The 22,511-nt window shown below is 35.6% G+C and overlaps 2 protein-coding genes across 3 annotated transcripts; one reads left to right on the top strand and one right to left on the bottom strand.

Annotated features, from left to right (window-relative positions):
• Positions 1-1,029: 1,029 nt before the first annotated feature.
• On the bottom strand, positions 1,030-10,098 carry LOC108753400 (uncharacterized protein CG5098; the record flags this gene model as incomplete). Its single annotated transcript, XM_018494942.1, has 7 exons — positions 1,030-1,515; positions 1,611-1,932; positions 2,214-2,395; positions 2,482-4,623; positions 4,702-5,931; positions 6,236-6,403; positions 10,020-10,098. Coding segments are annotated over 7 exons (4,326 nt in total), but the record flags the coding sequence as incomplete, so codon positions are not given.
• A 3,189-nt stretch (positions 10,099-13,287) lies between these two features.
• On the top strand, positions 13,288-19,764 carry LOC108753517 (72 kDa inositol polyphosphate 5-phosphatase). Of its 2 annotated transcripts, XM_018495151.1 has the most exons (6): positions 13,288-13,857; positions 16,527-16,745; positions 17,636-17,945; positions 18,016-18,575; positions 18,660-19,125; positions 19,231-19,764. In XM_018495151.1, the coding sequence occupies exons 1-6, from the start codon at positions 13,368-13,370 to the stop codon at positions 19,343-19,345; spliced, it is 2,160 nt and encodes a 719-aa protein (XP_018350653.1). In that variant the 5' UTR covers positions 13,288-13,367; the 3' UTR covers positions 19,346-19,764. The 2 variants fall into 2 exon arrangements, with proteins under 2 accessions (XP_018350653.1, XP_018350652.1); XM_018495150.1 differs by lacking the exon at positions 16,527-16,745 and having other exon boundaries at positions 19,231-19,763.
• The last annotated feature ends 2,747 nt before the right edge of the window (positions 19,765-22,511 follow it).

Genomic DNA, 22,511 nt, shown 5'->3' on the forward strand with positions numbered 1-22,511 from the left:
GCGAGTATAAAAATATTTCTCTTTACGAAATTGTCAACCCGTTTACAACACGCAAAATCAAATAAAAATTTACATGAAAAGCAGCTACAAAAATATATTAATATCAAAATGTAATAAAAATGTAGATTTTATGTGGATCGTGTACATAGCTGTGAGTTAATAATTCATGTAGCAACACAAATAAAAAAAAAAATAAAACATATAGCAACACAGTTCTTTTTTTTACATTCATGAGAGAACACTTGTTTTACATGTCCATGCTCAATTTTTGCGAAAAAGAAAAGAGAATATTTAATTTTCGCTTGTGGTACTGACTTATTCGTCTTACTATATTTATATGCATCCGATTTTGGCTGCCACAATTTTACAGATTTCAAATTCGACAGCATTAAATACAATATGCCCTGTTTGCATATTCCTGCGTACATGATGTTGTTAAGAAAATCTATATCTTTAGATTTTTACAAACATGAGTAAAAAAAGCAAACTTTTATTTATTATCATTGTTTTTCAATAGCGATATTGTGAGTTATTCTATAAATTAAAAATTTAAAAAAATTTTGCATTTTATATCTTGCCTTTATATTAATTCGAAAAGGCCACTGTTCAAGGCCACACAGGCCAAAAAAGTTAAATTAAATTCAATCACGAAGAAGGATATCTATTACTTCAACTTCCATTTGTCATTTATCTTTTTTCTTTTTATAATTCTCAGAAACAATTTTTTAATATCATTTTCATTTAAACATCTTGTACATTGGAAGATATTTTTTTCGAGCATATTGATTCTAAACTTGATATCTGGAAAATTAATATAACTGTTTTTTCACATTTTCATACTTATACTTTCATGTTCCAGATACGCGTAAAATAATACAAGGAGCAATCACAAAACATCTTATGATCGCACGATCCCAAATCATCGTTAAATAAGAAAGTCGATTTATATTAGAACAGAAAAAATAGAATATTAAATCAACAAACAATATATTATATTTTAATATTTTAAATTTGATCTATTTATGGTGTTACATCGATTACTCTTTTCCCTATAAATTCCGATCGCGATGTAACTTCGTTATGTTACATATAGACTGGTTTTATCGCATGAGGATGTTTTGCTCCTTTATTAACTAGAACATACCTTACCAACTAGTAAGGCTATCTTCAGTCATAAACGGATTTATATTACTTAGTTTCTTACATTATTGCCCATTATTCGGTGCATCTAATTAAAGCCGGATCTTAGTGTGATATAATGTAAATACAATCTACTTCCATATTAGTCTATGCTCATAAACTCACCGGAGTTTCACGTAACTCGATGAAGATTACACTTAGGTATGTACTGATTTGTGTCGAGGTGCCAGCCTTTCGTCAGCGCGCATGGATAATGCGAGACAGCTTTACAACCACGTTTCACGCAACCAATATTCGCGCCTGTCAAGCCGCAGGAGTCACATACTGATTTAGCGGCGTCCCACACAGCCTCTTGCAATCCTGTCACTCTACCACCTGCCAAACACAATCCCAATTTTCATATTGCGTATTACTTTCGAACTATACAATTCCACCGCTTTTCTTATCTTTCCATCATTCTGATGACTTACCTGCCATATATACCCCGGCCGCCCAAACCGCGCATTGCTCGTGAAGCCACACCTCCCATCGTTGTTCCTCCCCGCCGGGATGCAGAGTCATACCCGTAAAAATGACATTTGTGTTACTTTCAACGGAATTTCGCTTCTTCTTGCCCATTTTCGCGGAGAACTGGTCGGCTAGACCAGCGTACCTCAAGCTCCTCTTGTTCTTACTACCTTTCTTCTGTTCTGTCGTAATTTCCTGTTCATCAGCCGATAAAATTCCATCCTCTAATCGCTCTTTGCCAATTAAATATGGACCAAATAAGTCACTTAACACGCCAGCTGGAACCTGTCATGCAAGCATTTACCATATTATTCGCAATGTTAATACATAATTACTCGCTTCTAAAACTGCTTCTGCACTAATCGTATCGCAGCACTGTGATTCAAGTAGAGTCGCTAGCTTGACATTGATTAAATCACAACGTTTGCAACATGCTTATGATGTGATATGATTAATATTAAACCCCAATTTAATAGCCTATTGCGTTTAGTGCTAAATATTTACTTGCCTCACAAATTAAATATATTACTTGAAGCATTAAATTCAGATAGAATATATATATTTACCGTGTAAGTTCCAGTTGCGATATGCGGTCCGGCCAAATTCGGATGCGGCCTGGACGAATCGCCAGGTATAACAGAATGAGGACCCTGTTTACAAAATACGCAGATCCAGGTCGAATCCGTAGTGTGCGCGTCGTATCGCGAGGATAATGTTGAACTGAAGAGACCTGCTCTGCTGACTTTACCTGTGGATAACAAGGATAAGTGATAAATTAAATCTCATTCTAAAAATGAATACCTATAGAAACAATTTCTCATCTCATAAGCGTACCTCTGTAATCTAAATCATTTTGATGACTAAGCCTTTTACTTCGGCCTCCGTTCCCGTTGCCGACGCTTTTCCGTTTCTCCTTGCTCTTCTCCTCCTCTTCTTCCCGAGGTGCATTAACTACTTGGATGCTCAACGGACTGTCCCTTGGCCCCTCCACGTGAACCACTGGTCCTCGGGACCTAATCGAACTCGCGTTCGAACCAGAATCATACGCCATCTCCCTCAGACCATCAATCTTGGTATTTTTCTTTGTTTTTTTCAAAGCTTGATCCTGCTTCTTCGAGCCTTTGGACATCCGTCTCTTCTTCATCTCTTTCGGAGAATCGTCTGTCGTACCAAAAATGTTCTCCGTCGACCTAGAAATTTTTCTCTTTCCACCCTGCATTTTGCCCTTCTTACCTCTTTTCCCCGACAGTTTTGTGTCCACCGTGGAAGAAACATCAATGGGATTGCTCTGAACGTTCTGCGAATCTGTTATCGGTAGTATACTATTTTCGAGACCTTCGAATTTCACAGCGGCATTGTCACCTTGGATTTGCGCGTTTGCGAGTTCCACTTTTAATTCTTCATTTTTGACTTCCGGATCCGCTTCCACGATTCCGGCGAACATTTTTGCTAGTTCCGATTCAACTTCAACGAAAGGATTTGTTGCCGTTGTCGTATTGCTCGTATCCTTTGGGCTCATTACCTTCGGGAACTCGGACGATGCGTCCTCACTGGATTTTCTTCGTGTCCTCTGATTTGTCGATATCAAGTTATTAGTCGTATCCTCGCTACTACTTCGTCTTCGAACCGGTTGACTTTCCTCTGATCTTTCCTCGGTGATTTCGTCTATTGCTACCTTATTTGATATTCTTTCTTCCGCTTCTCTGGTGATCTGCTCCTCTGTTGTCTTGATATCGGCTGCCAGTGTAGAACTAGTCGTCTCTTCTAACAACGGGTCAATAGTCCTCGGTTCCGTAGGTTCCGTGGGCTCAAGTTCCATGTCCTCGACCTCTGTTTTCGAGTCCTTGCTCAGCCTCACAGGTTTCTCTAGTTTTCGTTTCCTACGTTGCTTAGTGTTATCATTCGAGTCGTCGTTGCTGAAAGCTGGTGACACTACTTCGTCCTCCCGAGTTGGCGATTTAGACTTCTGTCGTTCCGGCGACATACTTTTAACGCTGGACGTATCCTTTTCCTCTATCGGCATCACGATCACTGAACCGATATTCTCAGTATTCCCAAGTTTCTTATTTCCTCCCTCCAATTTCTCTAACAAAGAATCAACACCTTTTTTGCCCCTCTTCGGCAAATTCTTAGGTGACCTCACACTTGTTTCCTCATGTTTCTTGTCCCTCTCAGAAGAGGATTCTCGCTTAGGACTGTCCGTAACGTCTTTCTCCATCTTGGATGTAAGATTGACTATAACAGGTAAGACATTCCTTGGCACTTGCGCGATAACACTCAACGTATCCTTAGCTTTCAAAACTTCAGACTCCTTTTTTTCCGTAACCACCCTCTCTATCGTTACACTAGGCGGCAAATTTATCACTTTCTGCGTAAAATTATCTACATTCATTTCTTTAATCTTATCATGAAGATTGGCTACTCCCTTTAGATTACTTTCAAAGTTTTTCACCGTTATCTTAGGAGTGGTCATCTCCTTCGTCGATAGCGAAACTGGTTCGCTGACCGAGTTTGGCGTCGGTACAGACGAGCTGATTCCGCTATCTGACGAAGTCTCTCCGTTAAGTGGTATAGGTGGTGAGATTATGTTTCCGTTTCGATTGCCTTTATCCACGTTTCTCGCGGTCAAACTGATGGGAATATCCTGAGGTATCCGAGAGTAATTCTCCGCCATAATTTCCGATGTAGATGAAAGATCTAAGGTGTTTTGGGAGCCAGGCGAATTTCTATATTGATTTTGATTTTGCCGATTGTCCACTAACATTTGTAAACTGAACAGGGGATTGCCTGGCGTGTTCGCTGGTGTGACGCTCTTCGAGGGAACCGTGGGTGTATGCCATGTCGGCGGTGCTTGTGTGTGAGCAAGTTGTGGAGTGAGTTGAGACGGTAGATGGGACGCTCGCGCTATGGAAGGATGTGTGTAGAACCCGGCTGTTCCCAATGAGGCACCAGATAACGTCGGATGGATATTGAGAGCTAGAAGCGCAATCATCGCGATTAATTTATTATGACGTTGAAAAAATATCGCATTAAATATCTGGAATTTAAAATTACCTTGACCCGGCGGCATCAGATGATTCCAGACAGTTTGTGGTGGAGGTGTGCCAACCGGTGGTCGGCTATGACCTGGATACTGTCCTGACATTTCGAAACACGCCCAATTGCTTAATCTCGGATTGCAGGCGGTCACTAGATCGATATTTTCTGACTTGTGTGCCTCTTCCTCACTACAGCATTCTTTCTTAATATTATTACATTTGACATTCAACTGTAAATGTGTCCAAGATAATGATTTCGTTTTACGATCACTTAAGCGTGATGATAATATATGCGTAATGTATTTGTCCTGATACACACTCTCTTGTTTCAAATTACTGTTTGTTATAACCGTTCCATTTACTTCATCACTATCAACATGCAATTTACCGATAGTTTTCAGTAATTCTTCGCCTTTTTTCGAGTTACATGACAATTCATTTAAATCAGAAAGCTTCAATAAACCATAATCTACTTTCTTGTACTTTACATTATAAAAACTTTGTACATTAGGGGAATGATTTAATTGTCTTAAAATGGCACCATCTACTGAAAGTGTCTCTTTATCGACACCTGACGAATGTGGACAATTGCAGAGTTGATTTTTCGTCTCTATACTATAGGTATGACTGCATTGCGAACATTTTTTTGAATTTATCACTAAATTAAGTGGCTCATTATCTGCTACAGAAGTGATGCAATTAGAGTCGCAAGCTTCTTTACCGTGCTGAATATTATCCGATGTCACTTTCAATCCGATAATATTTTGCGTGTCGATCGAATGTTTTGACGCACAACTAAACAGACCAACATTTGCGTCGTAACAAATTTCTCTCTGCGATTCAGATGAAACTTTGGTTTTATCTTTTGTAAGCAAATATGTAAGCTCCGTTGTTTTACTGATATTTAGCGAATTAGAGTCTGCTTCTTCATCGAAATCCTTCTGGCAGCTATCTAGCCTATTCTTTCGTTCCTCCTGCAGGTTTCCCGTTTTTATGGATAGTGATTCATTAACTGTACCAATTAGTACATTAGAATTCACTATCCTATCATCGTGTCGTGCCGTTGGTAATAACTTTGTAGAATATATCAAGTTTAAATTAATAGATTCCGTGGTATCTTTTGTTTTGTAATACAAGTCATCTATATTCTGCGTGGTATTATGTGCTACCAATGCTTGCAGATCAATCCACTGCATAAAATTGTTTGGTAGCGCCCATTGTGGCGCAACGTCAAATATGTGTAGTCCTAGAAACAAAAAATGTATCGTAATTTATATTTACCACAAATTTTATTGCGTTATGAGGCGAAATGACACATGCTAGTATAATTTAAAGTGTCAGGAAGCAATAGATCGATAGACAATAATATTGGTATCAGAATTTATTTTACAATTAGAAATAAATGACGCTGTAATTTACACATAGAAATAATTTATAACATAGAAATATTTAATTTTACGATCGTTTTGGTCGCGATTAAAGAACATATACAGAGTAAAACATATACAAAAAAGCATATACAAAATAATAGCACAATAATTATATTTTACCATTGCAGGAAACAATAGAAGAGTCGTGATAACTCACACCATACTGTAGATCTGGACTACTTTTATTTCTCTCATTTGTACTCTGACAATAGTAGTAATATCGCTCTATATCCAGAAACTTATCAAACTTTTCTTCTGGCGATATATGTTTAGACGTTTGTAGAGATTCTGTAATCATATAACAGAAACATTTCTCTTACTGCTCTAGATATATCGCAAAAATTGTTAAAGGTCTGTTTTTATAACTAAACTAATATACACTTTTTGTACTTGAAGTGAAATAGATATAGGTTTGAAATTTGATAGAAGTTCTAGTGCAGTCAAGAGAACTGCAGCAATAAAAAACAATATAATTCTCACAAAAATCTATAATTTACACAAAAACTTAATAATTCTTCACAATATTTACACGACATTATAAATGCTGACTTGAGCAAGCTGCTAATATAATATGTGACATAAGAATACAGGAATTTAAGCGGTAAATAAAATATTGTAGCCTGTGTAGTGAGATTGAAATTTTTATTCAGGAAATAAGTATTTTCGCCAATGCGAGACAAAACAAAACAGATCACAACTTAGCAGCTTGCAGTCTAAGTACAGGTAAAGAATATCAGCTCGAATGAAACGCAGCAAAACACTTAAACCATTTACGCTCTCCAGGCAAACTCTTCAAGGCACGCAGCAAATATTCCATAGGACAAGTTAAAGAACCGCGATTAGATAAGAATAAGAAACGCAGGATAACGCTTTCTCATCTCAATCTTTTGTTCTAATGTGAATTTGATTATTTGCACTACTTGTAGCGAATATAGATATTAACTTTAATCTTGGTTCAACTTACTCTTTATCTTTTTCTTATTCTTAAAACTAGAAAAAGTCGAAGAGTTAGTTGTGAACACTGATGCTGTCACTCACAAATTGATTAAAGATATGTATTTAATATAATTATAAAAGCAAATTAAATCCCCTATATATTCTATTGTATTATTAAGTAAAATCAGTCCCTATTCTGATTAACTTAACTTGAAACTTTAAGATACAAGTTGATAAAATAATGAAATATCTAATTTAATTAGTAAAGTTGATTATTAAATTATGTACTCATTATCTGGCATTGGGTCTAAAAAGATTAATTTCAAAAAAATCAAATTAAAAGTTAATATTACCGATAAAAAATGTAAATTAAGTTAAAAAGTTAAGAGTCTACAACGAAACTAAGTTAAAATTAATTAACTTTACAATCTTTTAACTTAGCTTTTAACTTTTTAACTTAACCCTGAGTAAAATATATATGTTATAATTAAAAATATTTGAATTTCATTTTTATATTCAAATTAAATCAATATACAATAACGGCTTTAATGCAATTAAAGTGCGTTCTAGTGCAAATTTGCTATTAAATTAATATATATTAGAGGCTGCTTTATAAAGTTTATCTAAATGCAGTAGCATAATATAATTAACTTTGACAATAAAATAATACATGTATATTCTGTTGAATAATGTAATAATATCATTACTGGGTATTTAATTGCTTAAGATGTCTAAAAGCCCAATTGCACCAACATTACTTTGAATACGATTTTAAGTAAGGCTTAAAACTCTCTCCCTCTCCCTCTCTTTTTCTCTCGGCTTTAAAAAGAGAAAAAAAAGAGTTTTAAGCCTCGCTTAACGCAAGTAACAAAGTACAACAAAGTAATCGTTGGTGTAATCGGACCTAAATACTTTTACATTCAACTCCATCATGCTAATTTCACGAACAGCAGTTTTCAGTATAGTGCAAGTGACCGAATTCGCTATTAAATACACACACAGACACACACGCCTCACGCTTCCACCTTCCGTCAAGAACATTCACTTTGCTTTTATTCATACGACCCATTGACATCGACTATCAAAACAGCTATTATCCACTACGTGTATCGGCGAATCGTCAGCTCGTATGTACACTTTCGAGCATAACCACGATGAAAGACCGACGCATTTCGCGACGCGTCCATTGCGATTTGCCACTTTGTCGGATACTTTTTTTTTTCTCCAAATCGTATCATCACATCGCAAAAAATCCGTCAAATCATCGACTCGTCGACATTCGTGAAGGAGTAACGTGGCGATCGTATTATCAACATATTTGACAGTTGGAAAAGGAGAAAATGAGGTGAGGACAGTAGACGAGGTTTCGAAAAAAACGGAAAAAGTCGCGACGGCAATCGTGCCTAACGGTCCGCTGCGAGATCTGGGTTCCACGTTGTCATCGTTGTCCTCGCGGACGTCAATATCGCTATTGCCGTGACATTCACGAGAGAGGAGACGTACAGCACGTACGAAGCTTGCGGTGCAACATTGCTTGCAACGTTTACAATGTTACTGCAACGTTGCTAAAACGAACGATCTCTGTGCTGTGTACGTATAATATGATCAGCCCGGTATCACATGCTTCGAGAATTCGGCTCGCGATCCCGATGACACGCACCGCGCGTTTACTTACACGCGCCGTTTACAGGGTAGGAGAGAAACGGAGAAACGAAGTAGAAAGAACGGAGTGCAGCGTGCATATACGAGAGACTATAGCCTACGACAGTGGTGCCGCGAACACGTTTATCCCGTACATTTACTGTGTGCAGATACACGTATTGTACACTCGCGCGGCCGTACACATCGATAGCGTGTCGTGCGGACACCTATGCACGCGCGGGTAAGACGTGTCATGAACGAACAAGAGCGAGAGAGAGAGAGAGAGAGAGAGAGAAGGAGCGAGGGGAGACAGACAAAGGAGAGAAAAAGAGGGGGAGACGCAGGAAGGAGGCACCCGTGGTCCACGCACCCCCGTGTCGACGAACGTTTTTGAAGGAGCACCGCCGTGTGTCACCGCTGACCGAGGCGTGCACGATGGAGCACGATAACCGCCGCGAGTATATATATGTATACCGCGAGTAGCCACCGGGTAAATCACAGCGACAAGACGGGATAAACCGGCAGCGGTAATAGCAGCAACAGCGAATCCACGTATCAGACGTACACACAGACGTATACACAGCGCACACACACATGCGCGCGCGCGCACACACACATATACACGATGCGCGAAAGATGAACGTAACGCACGTACGTTACACACGGCGTCGTATTGCCCACCGGCGGCAACGACGACGATTACGACGGCGATTACGGCGGTGGGTGGGAAAGAAGGAATAAATCTTTCTGGCGAGCAGGAAGGAGGAAGAATGATACGCACGTTTTGATGTTGATCGCACTGACACGAGTTATACGGGCGCACAGATCGTAAACGCGATCCGGTGTGTACGGGTACGGAGTTGCGCGCCGATCGCGCCAGCGAAAAACCACACAATCGAGTACCGACACAACGACGCACACACGGAGAGAGAGAGAGAGAGAGAGAGAGAGAGAGAGAGAGAGAGAGAGAGAGAGAGAGAGAGAGAATCGAGAGCGGAACGGAACGGAACGCCGTGGCGCGGCGCGGCGCGGCGCGGCGCCGCGCGATCCGCCTCTGCTCCCCTTGGCCCCTTGGCCGTTCGCGCGATAATCGCGCGGGCGCACAATATAATATTCACTTGCGTTTTCCCGATCCGACAATGGGATCTCGTTACCGCACTACCACCGAGACGCCAACGAGTTGTCGACGATGATCACACGACGAAGGCCCGAAAGGTGGACCGATCGTCGTCGGCCACGATCACTCGGCATAGAAATAGATTATGGAACGATAGAAAAGACACATACACACAATCGCGAATGTAACAATAGACTTTCATGCACCTACCGCAACGAAACCCTATCGCCACGGACGATTTTACGATTTTCAGCCCCAAAATCGTCGGGGCATCAACCAAATCAGTATTTCAACAATGGTGGCCATCCATACAGCGAGCCAGACCGCCATGCGCCGGCGTGACATCTAACGGTGGCGGCACGAATCACGTTTTTGTTTCTCAAGCAAGCCGACGCGTCGCGACTAGAGAGACTGAAAAGGTAAAGTCACTAGATTTCTTAAGTATGTGCTGCAAATAATTTCAGAAATGTCGTGAAATCGTGTCAAAATGGCCGAACACGATTTCAAGCATGTGGATTCATCTTTTAAACTGTACCGTAGTCTCTTCGTGCACTTCCATGCATTAAACTTCTCAACACATATGAACCTGTATTAAACTAAATAATACATAAATTAAAAATTTATATATATTTTTGGTCATAAATAAATTAATTACAATTAAAAAACATTTACTTACGTACTTGACAGCTTTATTTTCCAAAATAAAGTACGTATACAGAAATGCATAAATTTGAAATGCATTTCTCGTCAAAATGGATGCGAGTTTGCGGTATTTTAGATATCTAGTGACTTTACTCCAAGGGAGAGTGGCAAATTGCATCACGTGATTACCCGTCCAATTAGTTTGCCACTTTCTCCTTTTGAGTAGAACACGCTTACAAAAATGTTAGCTAACATACTATAATTTACGTTACGCATACTATAGAATTTTAGAGACAGAAACGCGTTCTGAAATACGGGCCTATATTTATAATGGGTTTTCTACAATAAACCATATCAGTCATAAATCAGAAGTCAGAAGCTAAAAATTGACTATGACATGCATTCTACAATAAGCCATTAGTCATAAATCAGAAGTAAATTAGAAGCTGGCAATTGACCAATCACAGTCGTCAATTTCCAATGTCTAACTTCTGATTTATGACTAATGGCTTATATTGTAGAATGGCCATGATTGGTCAATTTTTAGCTTCTGACTTCTGATTTATGACTAATGGCCCAGCAAACGAGAATGGATTGAAAACGAATTAAAATGGATTCAGATTTTTAGAAATACGGATTCATAAATATTGAAATGAATCTTTTTTTCAATCTTAAATGCATTTTTATTCATTTATAAGAATGGCATGGAATATATTTCTATGCTTTTTAATCTAAAAATAGTATTATAGTATTTTGTATGCAACGTGAATAGTGCTTAAATGCAGTTTTTCAATCCAGTTGAATCTAAAAATAATATCGATGCGACAGATCTAAATTAAAAGCTATCGAAAATAAAAAGACCGGTGTGACGAACTTTGGTAATTATGAAGGATGCACCTTCTCCTCAAGGAAACTCGTAACCTTCCTTGAGAAAAGGAAGCTAAGGCTCCTTGTTTGGTCAAGGAAGGTTTATGAAACGTGAAATAAGAAACACGAAATCCTCATTCCTCATAGAAGGACTACGAATACGGTATAAAATATGGACCAATCAGATGAGAGTTCACTGAACGGCTCAGTGAGCGGTTGTCGTTCTAAATGAATACACCCAAAATGCGCAAGAACTGACAAGAACACACCTTTGCTTCTTCCACCCTGACTAGAACTATGATGCGCGGAATTTTGTCTCGGAAACTGTGGCTTTTTCGTTTCCTGTGACGTCGACACTCATCGATCGTTAATCCGGTGGACGTATTTAAAAAAAAAATTTATAAAGAATAACAGGTTTCTATCAATTTGTATCGTTTTGCTATAAGTTTCTATAATTTTCTATCTTTTCTATCGTTGACAGATATCGTCACGCGAGCATCGCAAAATTGATCGGATATGAAATCTATCGTATTCTATCGGATTTTATAAGATTTTGTATAAGATTTCGATATAAAATTTAATTCAAATTTGTTAATATTCACGAACCAGATTTCACGTTTAAAATGGATAGGATTTTTCGATTTATATTTATGTAAATAGACTGCTCGTTTTCTATCAACTTCTTTTTTTTTTCTATCAGAGCCGTCCTTCATCGTCTGCTGCGAACGCGACGGCTCGCAATTGGTTTCACGGTTGGTTGCGGTTGCGCTAGTCGGTGCTGTCAGTAGTCGATGCCGCGCAGTGCCGTGTATGCGGGCATTGCCGATTGCGGGGCGCGAATGCGAGCACTGTGAGCCTCGTTTACTCTTCCAGGGAAGTAGATAAGATGAAGGAGGAACGGAAAAAAAGGGAGAAATGAATGTCCAACCGACTCAGCACGACTTCTGATCGCGCAATGTGCCCGACGCATCGTCGCCGTTACGGGGATGGAGGCCGAAGTCCGGGTGCCCACATTCGATCGAGTCTCGCGCCTTAGCGATTTGTTATTTCGGCGCGTGAATGACGTGTTAACGCGGTCTGGCCGCGAATTCGCGATTCGAGTCTCGTGAACCGCACCAGTGGTCAGCTAAGCTAAGAAATTAATGCGCGTTAGTTCCGAGCGCTCTTATCTGACCGAGATGGACCGCCAGGATACAGAGATCAGGATACACGGTAGTGTTACGGATGTCAGGTCAATTAATTAGACTAATGTGAAACGCGGTGACGAGGATGCCCGAGGTTTGATAAGTTTGATTAAGCGACCACGATGCTGAATGAAAAACAACGCGGTTGCTCGACGTAGCTCGCGAAGGAAAAAAAGGGAGACGCGTCGATGGAGAGAACGTACGGATCCGCATGGAGTACGTCGTACTCGAGTCTCGTTCGGCTGTCACATTTAGCCGATTCGATTCTAGTCATCTGTTCTAGTCCAAATGTCCAAATGCCAAAAGTATTACTCGTCGATACTCCAAGTGCGATATATCAATTTGCGGTATATCACAATTTGGATATCCTCCCACATGACTGAACGTTTGAATCAATAGGGAGCAGAACTGATATCAAAAAGCATATTATAGTTCATGAATACTTACGGGACACGTTGTAACGCGTTACGCGATTGATCCCGCAGAATTTAGATATTATTATGGTTTGATAATCAAGTGCAAGCGACACATGAGCGATATGCTTGAATACTATTAAGATGTGAGACATTTTTTGTATACTGGATGTACTTCACTTTGTATGATTACAAACGGAAATGATTACGTGCAAATTGTATAATTTTCTATTCGTTAAGAGCTTATCCATAATTTGAAATATAGAAAGAATATTTTTGAGAGTTTTTCTATGATACATTTCAACGCATCCTCTGTGACTATGATAGAAGAATTTTTTTTAACTATAATTAGACATGTATAAAAATTGATGATGTAATTCAATTAGCGATTACGGAGAGGGATAATATAAAAAGATATAATCGGTGATCTTGTGTTAAATGCTGCGAATATTATGGATCAGAGTGAGGGAAATAACGTCTCTAGCGTTTCAAATAAGGCAGAAGTTTCTCCAAAATCAAAACAGAAGAAAAAGTCCCTTTGTCGCATGCTCATGAATAAAAAGACCAAGGTCGGCTGCTTGGAGTCCTCCTACAAAGACGGGGATTCAGTTCATAGGAACTCCAAGATAGAGAGCTCGCAGCATGGATCTCAAACTAGTACCAAACTGTCCCTGTGCTGTGCTATGACTGAACGTAGCAGAACACCACCCCAGAGCTTAACCATTAGCAGACTTTCCCCGATGACATTAAGTCGTACCTCAGTCAAGTCCGAGGTAGCTTCCATCAATGTGGATCATGAAACGGATGTAACAATTGAGCAGGAAGAGATGCATATTGCAAACGATCAAGCCAAGGATCAGGCTCAAGCAATTCAAGAGACTGTAGTCAGAAGGAGTAATGTAGCAATGGGAAAGGAACAGCGTCCTACTACTTATATAGAAGGTAAGTTTCACAAATGTATCACAACACTTTAATATTACTGATTTAGGTATGAAATTTGTGTATTACACAGTAAAAAATATTTTATATTTGTGTTGAAAACGGTCCACTCAAGTCCTTGTTAAAATTTTAGGTTGAATTTTTGACACATGTGATTAGGTTGAAATATTTTGTGTCAAATTGATATTTAGCATTTCTTAGCATTTCTTAGTACAAAATAACACAATTTATGAGTAAGTGAATGAATGACATAAAATTGTTTTAAAATGTAAATTTTAATATAAATTACATGTTAATTTAACATGTCGTATATACTAATTTTATTTAAAAAAAAACATGTTTTCTACAGTTTGCTTACAATCATTGTATCACTATTTTTTTTTTGTTAATTTTTTTACGTAATATTTGTATTGCTTCTTAACATATAATATTTGTCTTGTGTTAAATTAACATAAAAAGTGGATATTTGAATGGACTGTTTGGGGCATGTGAAATGTGTTAAATTTAACACAAATTTTCTAACTGTGTACACAGTAAAAACCATTCTGTACTTGTATTATATTATATAAAATCGGCTTTTGTTAAAATTTTTGTGTTGTATTTTTAATATACCTGAGTGTTGATTTGACATAATGTTATTGTGTTATTCGAATATTTTATGTTACTTTGATGTTTGACACACTTTTCTTAGTGTTAAAGTTATCATATTTTTTAGTAAGTAAACAAATAAAAATTATATAACATAAACATAATATAGTTTTAAAACGTACATTCTAAGTCTATAATACAGTTTAAAATGTATTTTAAAGTAAAGTTTTATTCTAATGAATAAAAGATGAATGTATGTGTTAATTTAACACGTTATAAATATTAATTTTACTGAAGAAAAAAACTTTCACAATTTTTATTTTCAAATTGTGTGAAAGTATTAATTACATTTTTAGTATTAGTTACATTTTTTATGTTAATTTTTAACACAATACATCTGTGTTGCATTATAAAATCTTGTGTTAAATTAACACATAAAAATTTGGGTGAATCGTTTGGGACACGTCAAGTATGTTAAAGAATTTCATCCATTTTGCCGCGCACAATTATCAATTATATACCATTTTATAGAAAACAGGATAAAATAGGATCTAGAAGTATTTTTAACTATGTAATAAAAGATCATCGATTAAAGTATATCACAAGCACAAAAATAGTAAATATATATATCTCACACATATGATGAGATTCTAATATTAATCTGTTAACATTAGCTATTTTAACTATTGGTATTTATACAGTTTTAATTTACTCTTTAAATGGCCCAAGTATATACTCACACACATATTTACGGAGTGTTCCCTAATGACAGCGTTTACGTGTAGATAAAACAAATTAAATTAAGTCGAAAAGTCCTCTATTTTGCAATTTTTGCAAATTTTGTTTAGTTACTCAATAAGCAGAATGTCTAAAATCTACGCATAAGACATCTTTAAGATTTTTTAAAGAAACATCTTTAAGATTTTTTTTTTCATCTTTATTTGATAAAGAATTCTTTAAAATATCTTAGACACGAGCGCTGTGTTAATAATTAGGAGACAACTTATATACACACGTGTGTGTGTGTGTGTGTGTGTGTGTGCGTGTGTAATGGACGAAGTTTTTTAGCACAAATTTAAACAATTGTTTAAGAAGATCCCGTTATGGCAAGTAGACGAAATAGCAAGCATTCAGAATGATAAATATTAATTTATTCTATAATAATGTGGAGGGAAAAGAAAAAAATCTTCTGTTACCTCATATCTAATTTCAACTAAATGACACTTCTATTTTCCTATGCGCATTTTGCAATGTGGTTTGATGATGCTCAGCCGACCTTGAACATCCCCTCCATCTTTTACATTCTAAAACGTGTATTCCGCTATACATGGCATAGATAATGCTTCCAGTTGACGTGGAGTTAGTAAAGTTTATCTTTGAGAGATACGTGCATGTGTTTTTCTTGATCAATGAGAGTATGAGTAATCTACCGAAAATGTCGAACAAGAAGAGAAGGAAAAGTTTTCTTAACAAGTTACGTTGTATATTTAAGAAGAAAGATGAGTTAGAAGAACAGTCAGATTTCCATAATAATAAACAGAAAAAAGTATTTGACGATAGGCAAACTGATGATATGGGAGGTGCATCTTGTAGTTCTGATCAAAAAATTACAAAAGCTGTTGGCAGTGAAATTTGTGTAACAGTTTCAAGAAATAGTTTGTCTGGAAAAGAAATGCATATTGATAAGAATTTATCAGAAAATTGTAAAAACGTAGATATTATAAAAAGTGAAAGTTTCAGGTTTCCTAATGTAGATGATGACATAAATGAAAATAATCATCAAAACGTTACAAAAAATAAGCAGCTGGATTATAAATTAGGATCGGACAGGCATATGAATACAAAAATTACTTTTCTAAATCAAGATAACGATAAAATAAATTCTCGTTATCCAGAATTATCTCTAGGAGATACTGGGAAGGTGCATCACGATAATGGAATGAAAAATTACAGTTCTGATTCTAAAAACGCAATATTGCAATCTCTTAATAATACTAATATTACGAGCGGTACGCGTAAATTTGTAGTAAAGGAAACAAAGGCGATTTATCAAGAAAGTAGTGAAGATAGTGACTTCTCTGCAGACTCAATGGAAGATTCGTTCGAAGATTCTTCAGAAGATGAAAATGAACATCTGATTGAGTCTGAGAAAGCTCGAAAATACTTTAAGGATGAGTACTTTACAAAGGGAAAATATATCACTTATTTCTTCCTGGAAATGGAACGGCAGTTATACGATCCTACAGATGTTTACAGTATGGTTCAGTATCATGATACTGATTGCAAAAAACCAGAGAAAAAAGGTACAAAATGATATACGAAGTTTATACGGTGCTTAAAATGTATAATTCTTTCTGTTTTTGCTAGTATTTTACATTTTATTCTTACAAACTATTGAATTTTTTTCTTCAAAGTTTTTTTCTTCAGCATTATAAAAAATTATTAAATTGGCAACATGTATTTTGCATACTTTAGTTCTATTAAGAAACCGTATATACAATTATTTTATGTCTGGATTAGATTAGAAACATAATACATTTAACGCTGTGATATTGTTCGTGCGCAGCTATAATTGTTTGAATGTTACGTATCTCTATCTTTTTCTAATTAACTTAGATTACTAGGAAATATGTGTACATATTTATATATTTTATAGGATAACTGTATGTGTAGGTTTTATATAGTTGTTTAAGTTAAATATAGGCTACTACTTATGTTAGATTTAGAATAAGTACAGTACTACTTAAAGCCAATTTGATAAATTGCTTGATTTAAATTCAAGTAACAATTGATGCTGTTCTTTTTCCAAATATATTAATCAAATAATTAAATGGTTTTACTGATGTACATAAACAAATGTTTAATTTTAAAAGACGAGTCCAAGATATTTATATCTAGTCAAATTATAACAAATCTTATCTAATTTCATCGTATTACGAATTTGCACGTTTAGTGCCAAGACTGCAGTAGGCGGCAATTGAAACAATTTAGTTTCATTACAACGGAATGCTATAATCTGTTATGAAATTAATTTTTAGGCACGAAGTGTATTTGTTCCATCAATATATATGTTCTGTGGTGTATATTTTTTGCTTTCGAAATGTAATGGATGATTCTTTCTTTTGCGCAATTACAACGCACAATTTCTATTAATAGAATCTTACGTGTAATGTATAATTTTAAACTGTTTCAGGTGAATATTCTTCCTCCGGATCGCTATCGCCGAGTATATCAGGACAATTACGTCGTAGATTACTTCATAGGAGATCTGCGGATAACTTGATCGTAGACTCGCCTACAAGTTCTATGAGACATTCTAGTCCAGATTCTATTAAAAGTGCACCGATCCAGCATAAGCCACGTTCAACATCCCATGATGCGCTGTCTAAAAAGAATCGTTACTTTCGTCAAACGACAGGGGCGTCTATGGATAGCTTGGCAAAGCAATCATTACTTGCTGCACAAGTACTTAATTTAATTCCTACTCAGAAAGCACGGGAAAGGTACATTTTTCCTCAGAAAATTATCTGAAATGATCATTATCCGATGGCTAAAAATAATTGAATTTTGTAGGAATTTTCTTCATGGAAGAATCGCCGCCAATTCCTTACTCGGACCATTGGAACTTGAGAAAGTATTACCTAATCGAGAATTAAAAATTTTTATCGGCACGTGGAATATGAATGGTCAGACTCCGCCAAAGGAATTGAACGATTTTATGTTGCCATCCGACATAGAGACTGTTCCCGATTTGTTAGCTATAGGAACACAAGAGTCATGTTCCGAACGACATGAGTGGGAGGCAGCTCTCCAAGAAACTGTTGGTCCTTCGCACGTGCTACTAACTAGCAGTAATCTCGGTACACTTCACCTCGCATTATTTATAAGACGAGACTTGATTTGGTTCTGTTCTATTCCGGAGGAGGATAACTTTTCAACGAGAACTGGAACAGCATTCAGAACGAAAGGCGCAGTGGCTATAGCTCTCATGATATTTGGCACTAGTTTTCTCTTTGTTACCGCTCATTTGACCGCACATCAAGACAAGGTAAAAGAACGGGTCAACGATATAAAGAGAATCGTCAGAAATCTTGATCTACCTAAAGAGCTACCTATCCGGCACAAAAGCAAAGGTATTAATGTTCAACGTTAAAGCTTTAATAGTCTTACGTTTTATACATTGTATGTAATAAACATATATCGTTTATTTTTTATAGATGTAACTCAAAATTTTGATTGCGTGTTTTGGTGTGGTGATTTAAATTTCCGTCTAGCTCAACCGAGAGAGGAAGTGATTCAATGGATCACAAATACATGTTTTCCACAAGAATCACCGATAAACATGCGCAAAGATCAGTTGAAAAATATCCTAAACGAAGGCGCAGTGTTGCGCGGTTTCGAAGAAGCTCCAATTATGTTCCCTCCCACCTACAAATACGATCCGGGAACGCAGAATTTCGATTCTAGCAGTAAGCAACGCACTCCCGCATACACTGACAGGATTCTTTTCAGAGGGAAGGGTCACACCAGAGGATATATTAGACGCGTTAGCCACGAGATTTCTAGTTCTAAGGACGGGGTAATTGAGTGCTTGATATACGATTCTGTTCCAAGTATGTGTACGTCGGACCACAAGCCAGTCTGGGGAGTCTTTAAAACCACATTGAGGCCGGGTATCGATACGTATGTGTCTGCTATTTATTGACGTTTGAAGAGATGATGGTCATACAGCTTGAATCTTTTTGTATGTATTAGATATAATCTATATATGCTGTTATTTATTTTTAGAATTCCGCTCGGTGCTGGACTTTTCAATCGCGAAGTATATCTGGAAGGTATTAGAAGGCGCGCGGCGGCGATGGATGATTCTCTTGAAACTTCAAAAGTTTGTTCAATTCAATAAAGAAATTAGAAGCTATTGTGAGAATGTATCAGCTCAGCAGAATGGGTAATGTATTTATAGATAAAGATTTGTTTTTTTTTATTATAACAGGCAGTATGAAAGAATGATCGCTTTGTACCATTCTTACAATAGATGTCACGTTTCTTTTGTACGATTTATGTACTCTGTACGCTAAGTCTGTCCATTTTTATAGCGGTGATAAGAAATACTTTTTTAGTAAGATTTGTATAATAAATTACGAATGAACACCGTAAAAGTCTAGTCAACCAGTGAAATAAATTACTCGTTTAATGAAATAAAATCTAGATGAAGATTTTATAAATGTCGTCGATATATTCCTGACATTCATATTGTGCCACAGATATTAGAGAGGTAAAATTTTATTTGGCTTTATGTGGCCGACTTTGTCAAAAAAATTACAAAAAAATTACATTTATTTTGTGACACTGCTAGTTTAGTTAGATAATTTTTTTATAATAATTCTGTATTGCAGTATTTATCAAAATGTAACTAACATCTCAGATGTTAAAAAAATTACATAGTGATGAAAAATAATTTTATAAATATTCAAATATGTATTTATGTAATTTACTGCTACTAATGGAATAATGATAATAATTTATAGGTTAAATTTCGTATAAAATGAGTTTTCTATAGTTTTTATGTTCAATTAATTTAGATGTAATACGAATTGTAGACAAAACTATTGGGCCAATAAGATGTTAGAGCAAGGTTTCTCAAACTTTTGTGAATCGCGACCCACTTCGTAGAATAGCAAACTCTACGAGCCACTTAGCTTTAGTGGATATAGAAAAGCATGGAGGGGAGAGGGATAAGAATTAATTAATTTATACTTAATTTTGATTTTGCTCTTTTAATTTTTTGTTAAATATAATTTTATTAATATATTTTTTAAATGTATGAGATGTATGTGAAATATGCACTTATTTCCTATATCTATTAATAATAATCTTAATGTCAACATTGATATAAATTATTTTCAGATCAAAGAGGTTGACAATTATAACTTATTTTGTAATTTAGTTTTAATTCCTGCCAATTATTAAAAAGTCAATTTCGCACATATGAAGTAAAAGGGAGCAGCACTCTTAATATAATGAAACGTTTAACATTCTAAAATTTTTCACGATTCACCAAAAATTAATTTACGATTCATCAGTGGAACGCGACCCACATTTTGGAGATCCCTATATTAGATAATATCCGCAAAATTTAAATAATACGTTTGTTTATTAATTCTTCATATTCTTATTTACTGGGACCATTCCTTATGTAAAGTCTTAAAAAAAGATTCAAAATAATAGAATATCTTTCCCTAAACGTTTTATATATACAGAATCTTAATAGCTATACCAACTCGTAATCTCTTATGCTCCTTCCAGTTGTAGCCGATGATTCATCTCACATGGTAAAATGTTGGTATAGTTATTAAAATTCACATCGCATTATATATATAGATTGAATGCTCTAGACTTTGCATGACATTCGTTAATAACAATCTTGAGATTATTTTGACAAGAAAATCCTAATATCAAAATGTCGAAGCTAGAAGTAGTTTTTAAATGAGAAAGATTTCAAATTAACTTGTTAAGTAATGTGTAATTAAATTGTTCGAAATTTGCGTGTTCAGGCATGGCACATTGTACCGTAACGAAGTTGTTTAGAAGAATAGAAGAGAATAAAATTAATGCTTGAAAACATTAATATTGCTAAGTTTGTTCAAAAGTTATCTCTCATATTGCGATTTTTTTAGTATTTTAGATATAATTTGAGTTTTTTTGTATTTTCCTTTCTAAAAGTTACCCGGAAATCCTCCTAAACATTTATACTCCCAAAAAATCTTCCAGTAAAAAAAAATCTACAAATCTGATAGAATTGTAGAAATTCTACTAAATTGGCAACATTAATCTTCACTATTGTGCAATATGCTTTACTTAAGCACACAAATTTTGGACAGTTTAATTGGTTAACTTTAAACCTTTTTTATTTAAAAACTATTGTAACCTCCACATTTTGGTATTAGAATTTTTGAAATAATTTCAGAAATCTACTATTGACAGAAGACGCGAAGGTGTTTGGCACCCCGTACATATATAGTAACTACGTTAGTAACTAATTGCTAAATAGCATGGTCGTTAAATAGTGTTGTGTTATCGATTTTAAATAGTCTATAGCGTTAAAAGATAATGCTCTTTGATAATGAATGACCCTATTTCTAACTTATTGTAGATAATAATGGCAAATTATGACTAATTATAAAACCCCAAACACAATATTGTTACAGAATAATAATATATGCATAAATAAGGTAGCTAAACTAGTATTAGATCTAACGTTTGCTATATCAGAAATAATATTATATAATGTAATGTAAATCGTATTATATAATAATTAACTATATGACTTCTATTTACATTATTTATTTAGTTAGGAATATTAAAATTATTACACAATTTCTTAAGTACAAACATACATATTTTTCAATTCAATTATAATCTTATTGCTTTGTCTTTATGATAAATTTATTTTATTGTTACCTTTTTGGTTTTTTTATATTTCACATTATTCTTAAAAATCTTATATCTAAGATTCTAATACATGAAATAGGCCCAGTATGTCATGTATCTAAGGAATGCTGTATGTTCCTCTCTTCTCTCTAATATACTAACTGGAGAAAAGAACAGTAACAAAGATTATTGTTTGATAAAAGAAGCAATACGCAAATTATTAACAAAATAACGTAATGTTTATATGTTGAGATGAACAATATGAACTATAAACAAAGTATATATAAATATTAAACTCCACAATATTTAGAATGGTGTTTAATACGCTTAAAAAGTTCCAGTAAATATATTATAGAACATATATAAATGTTTAATAGAAAAAAAGTGCTTAGACCTAATTAAAACATAAAGTATTAAAAAAAGACAAATATACGATGTATTACATGTTAGGCAATAAGTTTAGGTGATATTAAATTATAAGTATTTTAAAGAAAAGATGTGATTTAATGATATCGCTTTTATTATTAAACATAATGTATTCAATTATGAGCAAAATTTCAAAGTTAGAACATAATTCTGGAGTACTCGCACTCCAAACAAATAATCAAAAGATTAATCTTAAATTGGAAAAATATTAC

The sequence above is a fragment of the Trachymyrmex septentrionalis genome, unplaced genomic scaffold (genome assembly GCF_001594115.1).
Source record: "Trachymyrmex septentrionalis isolate Tsep2-gDNA-1 unplaced genomic scaffold, Tsep1.0 scaffold7, whole genome shotgun sequence".
In the NCBI taxonomy this organism is placed as follows: domain Eukaryota; kingdom Metazoa; phylum Arthropoda; class Insecta; order Hymenoptera; family Formicidae; genus Trachymyrmex; species Trachymyrmex septentrionalis.